Source organism: Giardia intestinalis, chromosome 5, assembly GCF_000002435.2.
Source record: "Giardia intestinalis strain WB C6 chromosome 5, whole genome shotgun sequence".
Lineage (NCBI taxonomy): Eukaryota > Fornicata > Diplomonadida > Hexamitidae > Giardia > Giardia duodenalis.
This window is the reverse complement of record NC_051860.1, coordinates 2771741-2788819: the sequence shown is the minus strand read 5'-3', so window position 1 is coordinate 2788819 and position 17079 is coordinate 2771741. Positions and strand designations below refer to the sequence as shown.

General features: G+C 51.3%; 3 protein-coding genes across 3 annotated transcripts; 2 read left to right on the top strand and 1 right to left on the bottom strand.

Annotated features, from left to right (window-relative positions):
* Window positions 1-4305: 4305 nt before the first annotated feature.
* On the top strand, window positions 4306-5565 carry GL50803_0014331 (VSP; the record flags this gene model as incomplete). The annotated part of the gene is made up of 1 exon (XM_038045760.1): window positions 4306-5565. The coding sequence occupies one exon, from the start codon at window positions 4306-4308 to the stop codon at window positions 5563-5565; it is 1260 nt and encodes a 419-aa protein (XP_037902306.1).
* A 2637-nt stretch (window positions 5566-8202) lies between these two features.
* Window positions 8203-9462, bottom strand: GL50803_00d14331 (VSP; the record flags this gene model as incomplete). The annotated part of the gene is made up of 1 exon (XM_001705908.1): window positions 8203-9462. The coding sequence occupies one exon, from the start codon at window positions 9460-9462 to the stop codon at window positions 8203-8205; it is 1260 nt and encodes a 419-aa protein (XP_001705960.1).
* A 4769-nt stretch (window positions 9463-14231) lies between these two features.
* On the top strand, window positions 14232-16361 carry GL50803_0030354 (Kinase, NEK; the record flags this gene model as incomplete). Its single annotated transcript, XM_001705917.1, has 1 exon — window positions 14232-16361. One exon carries the CDS (start codon window positions 14232-14234, stop codon window positions 16359-16361), a length of 2130 nt encoding a protein of 709 aa, XP_001705969.1.
* Window positions 16362-17079: the final 718 nt, after the last annotated feature.

Sequence of the window (17079 nt, the reverse complement as noted above, 5' to 3'; positions counted from 1 at the left end):
GGAATCCGAACCAGCTGAGCATTGGACCAGGTCCTGGATAGGAGCTAAGGGCTCCTGTGCACGGCTGGGCTGCTCTCTAGATGGGACAGGGCACGGTGAGCTGGACGGGTGTGATACTATAAGGTATCTATAGTTGTATCGATACAACTAGTAGGCCCACACTGGACTCTGAGAAGTACACTGCTAGACAGGCTGGAGAAGCCTGAGGGGCGATAGCACCATCTTGTTATCGCTATGCAGTGCTCTGTGGGCATGCATTCAAGACATCATCCCCTGGTAGCCGGGGAGGGGACAGAGTCAGGCGGTAGTGAGCATGCCCATCAGAATGCCTCTAGGTACTGACCAGCCACTCCCTAGAAGCGCAGATGTCTCGGCTAGGTTGCATCACATCCAGAGCAAAAGAGGAAGCTGTACTGTCCTATTTGTTTCTCAGAACAATGTGCGAATAGAAGGCGGCCCAGCGACTGATACTCTGCACCGTCCTCTTCATCCACAGCCTGAGCAGCCAGATGCCAGGCTCAATATGAAGACGGAGGCTGCGAAGAGTAAACTCACCACGGGGCCGATTGTCTGACACCAAAAAATCCGAAAGGACGACAGTAGCTGCTGTCTCCTTGAAGAGTGCATCACACACAGTATCGACCTTGGTCTCCTAGACGAACACTCTAGAACATTCTACACTAGCCCTGACTTCTGAGGCATTAAACCCTATAACTAGCACAGAGTGAGGCAACAGCATGCAGACGGTGCGTTATCTTCATAGATGTGTACTACAGCTTCCGACTGCATATGGATGTACCGAGATGGGCAGTTTGACCGGCTTACATTGGCGACTTGTCCGTCACCGTGTTTGCTGCGATGAGAAGCTGCGTCTGCCCGGCAGACTGAGCATAGATTACAGCAGCTTCTCTGCTGATGCATGTATGGCCATGCGCCGCCCTAGTAGGTGGCGTAAATACCATAATGCCTAACCTGTCTGTTGTTAGCGGAAAATAGCAGTTAGTCGTGTTAGAGATGCCTCTAAGTAAGCCTCTAGTCTTTGTGCCTACTCCTCTACCAATTATAGTGACGACCGTATATTCAGAAAGACTACGGAACTCTCCACCGTCTCTCAAGGAGACTAACGGCTCATGCATGGGCTAGCGACGGAGGCCCATGAACTACCTACTACGAGCCTAGCTTACTGAGCAGTCTGGATCACAGTGCACTTGATAAGCATCTATGCACTCATTTGGATGCTCACTACTAATACTGACAAGACTACAAGGAGGTTTGCTTTTGGTCACACTCCCCTCATAATGCTTAGCCCTTGGCACCACATTTCAACGAAGGAAGATGTTAGGTAGGTACGCAAAAGGCTATTTGTGCACGGTGGTTCCTGGAGAGCAAGTTTGCACAAAGACTGTAAAGGCGACTAGCAGATCAGTGAGGTAAGCCTGACGTTATAGAGACAAGCTGTAGATCCGGATTGCAATGGGGACGCCTGTGGTGTCTCTCTGGCCTTCGAGTGTAGAAAAATCGCGAGGTCTGCAGACAGGTGAAGCTAGTTTTTGATTTATGCGCTTATAGCAGTGTAATATTTATTGGGACCTGTTTCGTCTGAGGCCGAAGACGTTTATCTTTTCTCCGTATACAAGCAAGGATCTACTGTAGAGATATACTGTGCAGGCCAGTACCAATCGACGTGGTTGCTATTAGCAGGTGTCTCACTTGCACCTTCTCATAACGGGTAGCCATCAGCAGCGTCCTCGGCCCACGTGACATTCTAGATGCATCTCTGCCTTTGACCAAAGATTGACACACGCGTTGTGTAGTTTAGATTGCTCATCAGCCAGAGTGGCGTGGCTACCCCTTATCCTCTACTTGTCTATCTCGTACAACCATTGCTGATGGCCTTTCCAGATTAGCATGCAAATGCTCTTATCGGTCCCACAAAGGCATACGTCATACAAATAATCACTACAGTCTAGGGTCCTGTCTACCAAAGAAAAGGCCAACCAGTTTACCACGTAGGCATTCATTGTGCATCTCATATAGTCTGGCAAGTCTTGTGCTCCCCAACATTCCCTCGCAAGCCCTCAGCTAAAGCCCGTATGCATATCGTTATTGACAAGCGCCTTAGCTTCATCTGGCCACTTAGGGCGTTAGACCCTTTGCCTTGTACAATGAGTATACTCGGCGTGGGAGGTATACAATCAGCATCGGCCTTTTCTGCTCGTTGTCCGTATGATACTGTTGTTGCTTCTTGATTCAACCAGCAACCTAGTTAATGGCTCAAGAGTAGGTGATAGCCCGCCAACGGGCAGTCAATAGTGGCCATAACGCATACCTTCACCAAGGCACAGCCTCCCTGAGCAGAGCACAAAAGTGGACCCTGCCATTCTGCGGCCCTACTATTCTCTTGAATAACAGGATCAGAGCAGCTCATGGTTAGTATTAGCTGTCTTCGGGTCTCCACCTGTCCTTATTGTCTGAGGTATGCTTGACTCCGTAGATTCGAAAGATGCTGTACTGTACTCGTACCTGCAAGCCTCAGCCAAGCAAGGCTACCATCTTGAAGGCTTGGCAGTGATGAGCCACACAGTCGGCGGGATCTGCAGAGAGCATTCATCCCAATGAGCCTTTTACTTGTCGTATACAGGTTGTGGCTGTGACCTCATAGGCGCAGGACTTTCTGGAATAACCGGTCAACTACAGAGTCTGTCCACTCATGTAAAGCCACCTGATAGAGGGCGATATCAATCTCGTCACTCGTCTACAACATACACCAGTCGAATCTCACAGATGAACAAGGGCCACCCAGCCCGCAGCACTAGACATTAACAGATATCCTTCACGACAAAGGGGGTGAGCGACTAGTAGACCACAGCAGTCGCCTGCCCATTGAAGATCTTCCAGTCACTGACCTAGGTCAGCTTCCTACAAGATCTTGAGAGCTTTATTAGAGGTGCATGCTTATAGAATCCCCAACTCAAGGTGCATGCTGTCGGACCCTGCTATTTTTCACATCAGCTCGTAGACATCGGTTCTTTTGATCTCTAGTGGGGTCACGGGGGATCGCAAGATATGGTTCCCTCAGTAAGGCTTTATCTGACTCCTGTAGCTATATGACAGGAGGATACCGGTCTTCTATGGATTATTTAACGCATGCTAAGGTGCACCAGTACAAGTCCTACAGTGTGGCATGATTCGTGAGTCAAAAGGTAGGATGCTTGGGCTGATTGGCGTGTCTCCTCGGGACCAAATACAGCTAGGACCAAAGGTCATGAACGAATGCTATTCGATTCCCTTATCAGCAGATGGGGGTCAACTGCTCTAGTATCCACAAGAGGCTATAGAGGGTACTGGACCAGGCATCCGGCCAATTGCTGGCAAATCAACACAACCTCCTTGGATCTCCATTCTTTCCTCACAGGCATCTACATGTAGGAAGCTCTGAGGACCTAGAGCCCTACACTAACAGGCTCAAGGTATTGCACTCCTAGGTGCTTCCATTAGTGGTGGTAGTGATAGCACCAGGATGATCCAGAAGGGGGATAGAAATCCTGCCCCGTTAGCTCAAGAAATGGCACAGTTTGAGCAGGGTTTCCTCCTTGTTTAAATTTGGGAGTACTAGCCTACGCCCTCTGACCATCTGACGCCTTATCATGCGATGGGGAATCTTAATAGTATCCACTACAAAAAGCCAGAAATAGCACCATGCACACCCAACAAACCAGAGCGTCTCATAGGCTAATCTACACTGATTCGCACTTCCACGGACCCTAGCGACCACTGTAACCGTCTCTCGGGATCTTGCAAGGGACTGTCCTTGAGCGCGATTCCTCCATGACAACCAGAAGTCGCAGACATAGTCCAAAGGGATGAGAATACTATAGAGGCGGAGAAGAGATCATCTGCGCACGGGGGTCCGCAGGGGCCCGACCCGCACAGGGAAGGCGTAAGAGGCCAATTCCCCAGGAATGCAGAGACATTAAGAGAGGAACCAGCAGTGGGCCCATAACACAGGGAGGTCACCCGGGCCGCCCCCTGATTGGCCACAGGGTAGAGGAGCAGCATGCGCGCGGGACAGCATTGCTACTTATTTTTGAATTTTCTGTTTCCCTGCATGTTGTGCAGGGGTCCGCGGTGGGTGCTAGACTATAGTTAGTAGATGCTTTCGGCATTAACAACTATCTCTTGTACAACAATATTATCAAAAAGGGATTTCTTTAAGCTGGCAGCATAGCAATAACCGAATGGAGCTTTTTAGCTTTGGGTATCTTTGCTAGTAGGATTCTTGATAGTGGATTAAGAAGAATCTCAATGTTGCTGATAGCTTTCTATCTTGGGCTGAGCGCCCTTGCGGCACAATGTAAGCAAGTACAAAATTGTGCAGCAGGTAAGTGTGAGATGGTTGGCGGCACTGAAATTTGTACAGAATGCGCGACAAATGGAAACGTTCCTATCAATGGGGAGTGTACACCAAAAGGTAATGCGGCTGATAAATGCAAGAAAGTTAACGGTAATGAGCTTGTTGACGATAAGACATGTGGAAAATGTGAGAACACATACTTCATGTACAAGGGTGGATGCTATCAACTTGGCAGTGATGTCGCACTCCTCATCTGCAACGATCAAGCTGCTTCACCTGGAGGGCGTAATGCTGTTGCTGGCGTTTGCACAGAATGTAATGCTACTGGGGGATTCTTCAAAAGCCCAGAGGCGGCCGACACGACAGATTCCTGCATATCGTGCAGTGATACAACTGGAGTGCAGGTTAATGGCGGTAACACGTATAAAGGTATCGAGAATTGTGTAGTATGTGCAGCTCCAGAAAGAGGAACAGGTAACGAAAATAAGATTGCTGCATGTGAGTCATGTCTTGAAGGATTCTTCGTTGCATCTAACAAGGCAGTATGCACACGTTGTACTGATAATGATAATTGCGCTAAGTGTGATGCAGGCGAAAACAAGTGCACAAAATGTAAGGCAACAGCCAGCAAACCATATCTAAAAAAGGGCGAAACCGAGGACTCTAATACATGTGTTAATAGTAACGAATGTACTACTGATAAAACTTACTTCACTGATGATACTGACGACCCTACTCATGGAAAGATGTGCAAGAAATGCTCAGAAGGGATAGCAGACTGTAAGAAATGCGCTCCATCATCACCTTCTGCTTTAGCTACAGTATCCGCAATTGTGTGCACAGAATGTACAACACAGACCAACAAACCCAATGTTGCCGGAACAGGGTGCTTCACATGCTCCGTAGACGGATGTAGTAACTGTAGCGAGAATGACGTATGTGAAAAGTGTGGACCTAACAAGAAGGTGAGCCCCGGGAGGAAGTCATGCGTGGATAGCTGTCCCGAGAACTCCATTGACGATAACTCTGTCTGTACATGCAGCAGTGGGTACAGCCCTGACAGCAGTGGGGCCTCCTGTGTGTCCACTGGCAGTAATAGGAGCGGGCTCTCCACGGGGGCCATAGCGGGGATCTCCGTCGCAGTCATCGTCGTCGTCGGGGGTCTCATAGGGTTCCTCTGCTGGTGGTTCGTGTGTAGGGGGAAGGCGTGACTTAGGTAGTAAACACGTCACTGTATATGGCTTATTACGCTATTCTGCCGGGGCTATCTGAGGATCGCCCAGAGGTCGTGCGAGTGATCCTCGCTCAAGCTCTGACCAGTCTAAGGACGAGGGTTGGTCATGAATAACATGACGGAGAGCCCTCTCCAGTGACACATCCAGAATCTGGGCATTCCTCGCCGCTCCATGAGGATATGCTCTGTCTGGATGTCCATGCCGATCTATCTTGGATTCAGGCCTTCTCGCAGGCTCTCTACTCTACCCGTGGCGCCTCTCCATGGTCTTCCTTCGTGGTGGGTGAAGCTCCGGTCGCTGTTTTTTAGATGCTCCTGTCTGTCAGGGGCTGCCACCGGGCTCTCCGCTGGCTGGGCCCTCGGTGTCCGTCCGGCTGTGGCCCGGGCAGCGCTCTACGGTCGCGGTCACTTGGGTCTCAGTGGGTTCGGATGGTGGGGAGGCGAGGGGAGTTAGGGCGGTGAGGCCGGAGGGGCTGGAGGGGCTGGAGGGGCTGAGGTTGGTGGTGTTGTATGTGCCTCTGGGTTCGGTGGGCTATTGGGGTGGTGGGTTGTCCCCACTCTGTTTGCTAAGGTGGCTGTGTCTGATCTCCAGCCTTCGTTGCACTCCCGAGACACAGGCACCGACGATCGTGTCGTGTCCCCTGACTGATCGCCTCCCTTGGCCCCTGCATGCCTCAGGCAGTACTGTCTCTCTGTCTGGCTGGTACGTGAGGGCTGAGGCAGGCCATCGCAGCCCCTCCTGCTACTCGCTGATTCTCTCTGTGGGTCTGCTGAGCCCCTGGCATGCCCTGTCCAGCGCCTCGACGGGGAGTTCACCTCGGGCCAGCAGGGGCATGGATGACCCTGTGGATGGGATGGGGTTCTCTCATGCCTATAGTATGATGGCCCAGAAAACTGGCACGGTGGGGCACTGGTGACTGCACTGTCCCCGTGGTCAGCTGTGCTGCTCCTAGTGGGTCCTTGTTGTGGAGTGCTGTGTGTCGTCCGTAGGCAGAGGTGACCCCCTTGGTCTCAAGATGCTCTACCATCAGAGAGGAGCACACTGAGGGTCACTCATATCTCAGTTGCTGTGCCCTCGGGGAGTTCCCGGTGTGATCTACCAGGACCTTGACACCTCTCGTGGCTCTGATGACCCCTCGGGGAGAGCCGGGGTGTCCTATGCCAGGGGAGGCGTGCATGAGCTGGGACCCACTGCACTGCTCTCAAGGAGGTCTGCTATGAGAGGCAGTGGGATGATCGACAGCCCCTCAGAGTGCGGTGGAGGGTGCTCGTGGTCGTCTCTGATCGGGCATCACTCTGATGGTCGGCTCTGTGCCTGTATGGTGCTCAGAGGCCACCTGTGCTCCATCGCCTGCTGGACAGCCGGGCCTCTTGTGGTGTCCGAAGGCCTCCCCACTCCTCTGGTTGCTGCCCCCTCGGATCATCGGTGGAGGCCAGCAGAGCCTTCGGTGAGCCTGGTGCCTGCCTGGGTGTCATGGGGGGCTGGCAGCTATCAGGGCTCTGCCACTGCTCGCCTGCTGGAGTGTGCCTCCCTTGGATCTGCTATGCTGTAGTGTTTGAGTCCTCTGGCTTCCTATCATACCCTGATTGTGAGGGTGACTCCCCTGGTCCTCTGATGCCCCTATGGATGAGCATGGCAGCTGTCTGGCTGGGGATCTCTAGTGCCCGTGTCTGTTGCTGCCTCTCGGGTGCTCGGGTGGTTGCCTGGCGCTCTCGTATGGGGGCACAGTCTGTCCGTGTGTGGATGGTCCTCCTGCACTCATGTCCATCTGTGCACACTGTCACTCAGCCTCGAAAGCAGACCAGTGCCAGTCACCAGGGCTGCTGTCAGAGGGAGTCGTCTGTCACTACCATCGCTCGAGCGGGCCCTGCAGCCCAGGCTGGCTGCTGTGCACCCTCGTGGCAGGGCTGCTTGACTCTCCTCTGTCACCCTCTCTGTCCTGGTGTGCACGGCTCCTGAGGGTTGTCTGGGTGGAGGCACTCACAGACCACGAGCACACAGAGGGGTGAGTCACAGATGGACAGCCCCCAGTCACCACAGCTGCGATCACCCCAGTCTATCGAGGGACCAGAGGCGCATACAACCACCACCAACCTCAGCCCCTCCAGCCCCTCCAGCCCCTCCGGCCTCACCGCCCTAACTCCCCTCGCCTCCCCACCATCCGAACCCACTGAGACCCAAGTGACCGCGACCGTAGAGCGCTGCCCGGGCCACAGCCGGACGGACACCGAGGGCCCAGCCAGCGGAGAGCCCGGTGGCAGCCCCTGACAGACAGGAGCATCTAAAAAACAGCGACCGGAGCTTCACCCACCACGAAGGAAGACCATGGAGAGGCGCCACGGGTAGAGTAGAGAGCCTGCGAGAAGGCCTGAATCCAAGATAGATCGGCATGGACATCCAGACAGAGCATATCCTCATGGAGCGGCGAGGAATGCCCAGATTCTGGATGTGTCACTGGAGAGGGCTCTCCGTCATGTTATTCATGACCAACCCTCGTCCTTAGACTGGTCAGAGCTTGAGCGAGGATCACTCGCACGACCTCTGGGCGATCCTCAGATAGCCCCGGCAGAATAGCGTAATAAGCCATATACAGTGACGTGTTTACTACCTAAGTCACGCCTTCCCCCTACACACGAACCACCAGCAGAGGAACCCTATGAGACCCCCGACGACGACGATGACTGCGACGGAGATCCCCGCTATGGCCCCCGTGGAGAGCCCGCTCCTATTACTGCCAGTGGACACACAGGAGGCCCCACTGCTGTCAGGGCTGTACCCACTGCTGCATGTACAGACAGAGTTATCGTCAATGGAGTTCTCGGGACAGCTATCCACGCATGACTTCCTCCCGGGGCTCACCTTCTTGTTAGGTCCACACTTTTCACATACGTCATTCTCGCTACAGTTACTACATCCGTCTACGGAGCATGTGAAGCACCCTGTTCCGGCAACATTGGGTTTGTTGGTCTGTGTTGTACATTCTGTGCACACAATTGCGGATACTGTAGCTAAAGCAGAAGGTGATGATGGAGCGCATTTCTTACAGTCTGCTATCCCTTCTGAGCATTTCTTGCACATCTTTCCATGAGTAGGGTCGTCAGTATCATCAGTGAAGTAAGTTTTATCAGTAGTACATTCGTTACTATTAACACATGTATTAGAGTCCTCGGTTTCGCCCTTTTTTAGATATGGTTTGCTGGCTGTTGCCTTACATTTTGTGCACTTGTTTTCGCCTGCATCACACTTAGCGCAATTATCATTATCAGTACAACGTGTGCATACTGCCTTGTTAGATGCAACGAAGAATCCTTCAAGACATGACTCACATGCAGCAATCTTATTTTCGTTACCTGTTCCTCTTTCTGGAGCTGCACATACTACACAATTCTCGATACCTTTATACGTGTTACCGCCATTAACCTGCACTCCAGTTGTATCACTGCACGATATGCAGGAATCTGTCGTGTCGGCCGCCTCTGGGCTTTTGAAGAATCCCCCAGTAGCATTACATTCTGTGCAAACGCCAGCAACAGCATTACGCCCTCCAGGTGAAGCAGCTTGATCGTTGCAGATGAGGAGTGCGACATCACTGCCAAGTTGATAGCATCCACCCTTGTACATGAAGTATGTGTTCTCACATTTTCCACATGTCTTATCGTCAACAAGCTCATTACCGTTAACTTTCTTGCATTTATCAGCCGCATTACCTTTTGGTGTACACTCCCCATTGATAGGAACGTTTCCATTTGTCGCGCATTCTGTACAAATTTCAGTGCCGCCAACCATCTCACACTTACCTGCTGCACAATTTTGTACTTGCTTACATTGTGCCGCAAGGGCGCTCAGCCCAAGATAGAAAGCTATCAGCAACATTGAGATTCTTCTTAATCCACTATCAAGAATCCTACTAGCAAAGATACCCAAAGCTAAAAAGCTCCATTCGGTTATTGCTATGCTGCCAGCTTAAAGAAATCCCTTTTTGATAATATTGTTGTACAAGAGATAGTTGTTAATGCCGAAAGCATCTACTAACTATAGTCTAGCACCCACCGCGGACCCCTGCACAACATGCAGGGAAACAGAAAATTCAAAAATAAGTAGCAATGCTGTCCCGCGCGCATGCTGCTCCTCTACCCTGTGGCCAATCAGGGGGCGGCCCGGGTGACCTCCCTGTGTTATGGGCCCACTGCTGGTTCCTCTCTTAATGTCTCTGCATTCCTGGGGAATTGGCCTCTTACGCCTTCCCTGTGCGGGTCGGGCCCCTGCGGACCCCCGTGCGCAGATGATCTCTTCTCCGCCTCTATAGTATTCTCATCCCTTTGGACTATGTCTGCGACTTCTGGTTGTCATGGAGGAATCGCGCTCAAGGACAGTCCCTTGCAAGATCCCGAGAGACGGTTACAGTGGTCGCTAGGGTCCGTGGAAGTGCGAATCAGTGTAGATTAGCCTATGAGACGCTCTGGTTTGTTGGGTGTGCATGGTGCTATTTCTGGCTTTTTGTAGTGGATACTATTAAGATTCCCCATCGCATGATAAGGCGTCAGATGGTCAGAGGGCGTAGGCTAGTACTCCCAAATTTAAACAAGGAGGAAACCCTGCTCAAACTGTGCCATTTCTTGAGCTAACGGGGCAGGATTTCTATCCCCCTTCTGGATCATCCTGGTGCTATCACTACCACCACTAATGGAAGCACCTAGGAGTGCAATACCTTGAGCCTGTTAGTGTAGGGCTCTAGGTCCTCAGAGCTTCCTACATGTAGATGCCTGTGAGGAAAGAATGGAGATCCAAGGAGGTTGTGTTGATTTGCCAGCAATTGGCCGGATGCCTGGTCCAGTACCCTCTATAGCCTCTTGTGGATACTAGAGCAGTTGACCCCCATCTGCTGATAAGGGAATCGAATAGCATTCGTTCATGACCTTTGGTCCTAGCTGTATTTGGTCCCGAGGAGACACGCCAATCAGCCCAAGCATCCTACCTTTTGACTCACGAATCATGCCACACTGTAGGACTTGTACTGGTGCACCTTAGCATGCGTTAAATAATCCATAGAAGACCGGTATCCTCCTGTCATATAGCTACAGGAGTCAGATAAAGCCTTACTGAGGGAACCATATCTTGCGATCCCCCGTGACCCCACTAGAGATCAAAAGAACCGATGTCTACGAGCTGATGTGAAAAATAGCAGGGTCCGACAGCATGCACCTTGAGTTGGGGATTCTATAAGCATGCACCTCTAATAAAGCTCTCAAGATCTTGTAGGAAGCTGACCTAGGTCAGTGACTGGAAGATCTTCAATGGGCAGGCGACTGCTGTGGTCTACTAGTCGCTCACCCCCTTTGTCGTGAAGGATATCTGTTAATGTCTAGTGCTGCGGGCTGGGTGGCCCTTGTTCATCTGTGAGATTCGACTGGTGTATGTTGTAGACGAGTGACGAGATTGATATCGCCCTCTATCAGGTGGCTTTACATGAGTGGACAGACTCTGTAGTTGACCGGTTATTCCAGAAAGTCCTGCGCCTATGAGGTCACAGCCACAACCTGTATACGACAAGTAAAAGGCTCATTGGGATGAATGCTCTCTGCAGATCCCGCCGACTGTGTGGCTCATCACTGCCAAGCCTTCAAGATGGTAGCCTTGCTTGGCTGAGGCTTGCAGGTACGAGTACAGTACAGCATCTTTCGAATCTACGGAGTCAAGCATACCTCAGACAATAAGGACAGGTGGAGACCCGAAGACAGCTAATACTAACCATGAGCTGCTCTGATCCTGTTATTCAAGAGAATAGTAGGGCCGCAGAATGGCAGGGTCCACTTTTGTGCTCTGCTCAGGGAGGCTGTGCCTTGGTGAAGGTATGCGTTATGGCCACTATTGACTGCCCGTTGGCGGGCTATCACCTACTCTTGAGCCATTAACTAGGTTGCTGGTTGAATCAAGAAGCAACAACAGTATCATACGGACAACGAGCAGAAAAGGCCGATGCTGATTGTATACCTCCCACGCCGAGTATACTCATTGTACAAGGCAAAGGGTCTAACGCCCTAAGTGGCCAGATGAAGCTAAGGCGCTTGTCAATAACGATATGCATACGGGCTTTAGCTGAGGGCTTGCGAGGGAATGTTGGGGAGCACAAGACTTGCCAGACTATATGAGATGCACAATGAATGCCTACGTGGTAAACTGGTTGGCCTTTTCTTTGGTAGACAGGACCCTAGACTGTAGTGATTATTTGTATGACGTATGCCTTTGTGGGACCGATAAGAGCATTTGCATGCTAATCTGGAAAGGCCATCAGCAATGGTTGTACGAGATAGACAAGTAGAGGATAAGGGGTAGCCACGCCACTCTGGCTGATGAGCAATCTAAACTACACAACGCGTGTGTCAATCTTTGGTCAAAGGCAGAGATGCATCTAGAATGTCACGTGGGCCGAGGACGCTGCTGATGGCTACCCGTTATGAGAAGGTGCAAGTGAGACACCTGCTAATAGCAACCACGTCGATTGGTACTGGCCTGCACAGTATATCTCTACAGTAGATCCTTGCTTGTATACGGAGAAAAGATAAACGTCTTCGGCCTCAGACGAAACAGGTCCCAATAAATATTACACTGCTATAAGCGCATAAATCAAAAACTAGCTTCACCTGTCTGCAGACCTCGCGATTTTTCTACACTCGAAGGCCAGAGAGACACCACAGGCGTCCCCATTGCAATCCGGATCTACAGCTTGTCTCTATAACGTCAGGCTTACCTCACTGATCTGCTAGTCGCCTTTACAGTCTTTGTGCAAACTTGCTCTCCAGGAACCACCGTGCACAAATAGCCTTTTGCGTACCTACCTAACATCTTCCTTCGTTGAAATGTGGTGCCAAGGGCTAAGCATTATGAGGGGAGTGTGACCAAAAGCAAACCTCCTTGTAGTCTTGTCAGTATTAGTAGTGAGCATCCAAATGAGTGCATAGATGCTTATCAAGTGCACTGTGATCCAGACTGCTCAGTAAGCTAGGCTCGTAGTAGGTAGTTCATGGGCCTCCGTCGCTAGCCCATGCATGAGCCGTTAGTCTCCTTGAGAGACGGTGGAGAGTTCCGTAGTCTTTCTGAATATACGGTCGTCACTATAATTGGTAGAGGAGTAGGCACAAAGACTAGAGGCTTACTTAGAGGCATCTCTAACACGACTAACTGCTATTTTCCGCTAACAACAGACAGGTTAGGCATTATGGTATTTACGCCACCTACTAGGGCGGCGCATGGCCATACATGCATCAGCAGAGAAGCTGCTGTAATCTATGCTCAGTCTGCCGGGCAGACGCAGCTTCTCATCGCAGCAAACACGGTGACGGACAAGTCGCCAATGTAAGCCGGTCAAACTGCCCATCTCGGTACATCCATATGCAGTCGGAAGCTGTAGTACACATCTATGAAGATAACGCACCGTCTGCATGCTGTTGCCTCACTCTGTGCTAGTTATAGGGTTTAATGCCTCAGAAGTCAGGGCTAGTGTAGAATGTTCTAGAGTGTTCGTCTAGGAGACCAAGGTCGATACTGTGTGTGATGCACTCTTCAAGGAGACAGCAGCTACTGTCGTCCTTTCGGATTTTTTGGTGTCAGACAATCGGCCCCGTGGTGAGTTTACTCTTCGCAGCCTCCGTCTTCATATTGAGCCTGGCATCTGGCTGCTCAGGCTGTGGATGAAGAGGACGGTGCAGAGTATCAGTCGCTGGGCCGCCTTCTATTCGCACATTGTTCTGAGAAACAAATAGGACAGTACAGCTTCCTCTTTTGCTCTGGATGTGATGCAACCTAGCCGAGACATCTGCGCTTCTAGGGAGTGGCTGGTCAGTACCTAGAGGCATTCTGATGGGCATGCTCACTACCGCCTGACTCTGTCCCCTCCCCGGCTACCAGGGGATGATGTCTTGAATGCATGCCCACAGAGCACTGCATAGCGATAACAAGATGGTGCTATCGCCCCTCAGGCTTCTCCAGCCTGTCTAGCAGTGTACTTCTCAGAGTCCAGTGTGGGCCTACTAGTTGTATCGATACAACTATAGATACCTTATAGTATCACACCCGTCCAGCTCACCGTGCCCTGTCCCATCTAGAGAGCAGCCCAGCCGTGCACAGGAGCCCTTAGCTCCTATCCAGGACCTGGTCCAATGCTCAGCTGGTTCGGATTCCCTGCTACATCTTGCTGAAAGCCATGCTGAAGCCATCGACCCGGCGATTGCTCTAGGTTTACAACCCCCACACTCAGCCACCATACACCCTTCTCCATGACAGGGAGGTTCGCTAGAGGAAGATGCTAGAGCTCTCTTGTTCCTGTCTCCTGGCCCTCCTGCTCATTCTATTGGATGCTCTCTAGACTCTTTTCTTCGAGTCCCCGCAGGCCTTCCTCAGCGGCTCACTCGTGGGAGCAGCCGCGGGTTTGTTGTCTACTGGGGACGCAGAGGGCTAGGCGTTGGACCACCGACTTCCCCATTTGGGCTTCTTCTCCCGCTGAAGTGGACGACGTTTGACTTGCGAAGTCTGGATTTGGATTTCGGTTAGTGAGTAAGCAAGAGACCTGCCCAGGGCGGCGCTGGCTCGCATGGGAGATTTACCCAGTGAAACGGAGAGTAAACTGTACTGTAAAATTAAAAGTAATGATGGCTGTTGACTGCCGGTCTTACCCCCTTACCTCATCCGCCGCACATAGCACTCTAAGGAGTCCTACTGAGGGGTCAGCTAGTGGTTTTGCGGGGCTGGTGGATACAGATGACGTCCCCATGTTCAGTCCCGAGAAGCTGCGCAGGTGCCTGGGTGACGTGCTCAGCAAGGATGCCTACAGTACTATCTACTCTCTTAAAGGATACCCTCACCTTGCCGCGAAGGAGATCCGGCCTGATGATCCAGACCAGTATAGTGTAGATGCTGCCAAACTCAAGCTAGTCGCTCTTCCAAACACCTCTTATCCGGATGTTCTCAGCTGCGGCAAGATAATTAAGAGTCGCAATACGATTTTTATTATCATGGACCGCCGCTGCGGAGACCTTCAGCAGTTGATCACTAATTACAGAGAAACTCATAAGCCTATTCCTAAGAGGTTGGTACTTTCCCTTGTAAGAGACCTTGCTAATTGCCTTATCTACTTGCATGATCCCATCAATGGTGTCCACGGCAGCCTGTTTCCTGGTGTTATCTTCAAGCCTGACAATATTTTATTCACAGAAAATAGGAGGCACATTGTTCTTGCGAATTTCGAACTCTGCATGGGCATGTCGAGCTGGGCTACGAAGACCGGCGACCCCGCATACATGGCCCCCGAGACGCTCCTCCGCGGTATCATAACTCCCGCGTCCAACATCTGGAGCATTGGGGCCATAGCATACGAGCTCGCCACCCTGAGGAAGCCGGACTTCTTGGGGGGCAGAGAACCAGAGGATGTCTTCGTCGATGGGTGGAGGCCCGATCTGAGTGGCATCACCGACGGCTTCATAAAGAGTGTTCTGGAGCGGATATTCGTGCTGGATCCAGAGAGGAGGCCGACAGCCAGAGGGCTTGTCCGTCTGCTTCAGATGCTCAACGGCCCTCCTGATGAACAGGAAGCCAAAGATAAAGCACTGAGGAACAGATGCGCATCTTTGGAGGCTGCTCTGAATGATGCCAACAACAAGATCCTATCTCTTGAGAAGGAGCTTGCTGCTAAATCCGCAGGGGCAGATATCCCTAAGGAGCAGTTTGGTGAGACCTCCAAGACGCTTGAGAAGGTAAAGGAGATATGGATGAAGATAGGCATGGGGGACGCGTGGAATGCAACGGATACAGCGGATACGACAGATACGACAGACACAGTAGATGCAATAGATACGACAGACGAGACAGACAATATAGAGGACACAGAGGAGGAGCATCTCGAAGAGGACGACTCCACCGACCTCATGAGGGCCGTTGACAGAAACGACGTGGAGGCAGTGAAGACCCTCATACCGCTCCAGGGAGGCATGCAGATGAAGGGATGCACACATGTGGACAGATGGAAGATATGCGGAGGGACCGCCCTGATGAGAGCAGCGATACACGGTCACACAGAACTTGTGGGGCTGCTACTGGAGAAGGAAGGGGGCATAAGAGATAATAGCGGGTGGACGGCCCTCATATGGGCTGCAAGAACTGGTCACATAGACTGTCTCGAGCTTTTGCTGGAAAGGGAAGGAGGTATGAGAGATAACAATGGAGGAACGGCTCTTATGGCCACAGTAGGTAATGGCTACTCGAACTGCGCCAGGAGTTTACTAAGGAAGGAGATATGTATGCAAGATAATAACGGAACTACAGCTCTCATGGCTGCAGCAGGTCGTGGTTATACAGACTGTGTTAAGCTACTCATGAAAAAGGAAAGCCGCATGCAAGATGGCAATGGATGGACCGCTCTCATGTGCGCTGCAGAGCTCGGCCGCACAGACTGCGTCAAATTACTTGTGGAGCTGGAGGGTGGTATGCAGAGGACTGACGGGATGACCGCTCTCATGTGGGCTGCGCAGAATCGTCACGTAGATTGTGTTAGGCTACTCGTAGACAAGGAAGCTGGCATGAAGGAGAAAACGGGATGGACCGCTCTTATGTTTGCTATGAAAATTGGTAGTATTGACTGTGTAAAGCTCCTCGTGAGAGAGAAGAGTCTGAGAGACAGTACGGGAGGAGATGCTCTTTGTATGGCCAAGCTATGGGGATGCCACGAGATAGTCTCCCTCCTCTCGAACGAAGTACTACAAAGGTTGGAGTGCTGCTGTTAAAAAGACTATTAGATCACCAGGAGACAGGAAAAGGGCCCCTGGCGAGCGCAATCCTGCCATTATAGACTGCTCAATCCTTGACCATGGAGGAGGGTCCCCAAGGCTGCACAAAGAAAGGACTAAAAGCCAGACATGGTCACTCACACAATCCTTAGCTGTAGGGGAGCTGGCGCATACTCAACAGCTGGATATCTGGATTATCGGCAAGTGAAAGGCAGTTGACGTGTGCATCATTCAATAGCCATACTGACTACGACGAGGAAGCAGCAAAGATACAAGGATAGGATGCTCTCAATTACACATGGAGCAGATGACTTCTCCATTCTATGTCCAGAAACATCTTGAGAGATTTGGCATGGCAGCAAAGTGAGCACCCGATGGGGCTAGTTAACAGGCTCCGAGAGTCTGTCTCCAAAGCGATTGGAAAGGAAGAACCGCCAGCTACCCGGAGATCTCAAGTATCTCTGAGGCCACGAACTGGACGGACACCAAGAGACGACAGAGGCAGCCATTAGTCAGTCCCAAAGAGCCGACGATGAAAATAACTAAGGTGGAGTGAATTATTATCTAAACTGTCTTGTGGTATGCTTTCTGTGCGATGCATCACCAGTCAGCAATATACGGCACTCTCCTTTTTACTTGTAGATAATGCAGATATGGTTGGCAAGTTATTCAAAGACATATCAGCATAATACAAGCAGTCTACAGAAACTTTCTA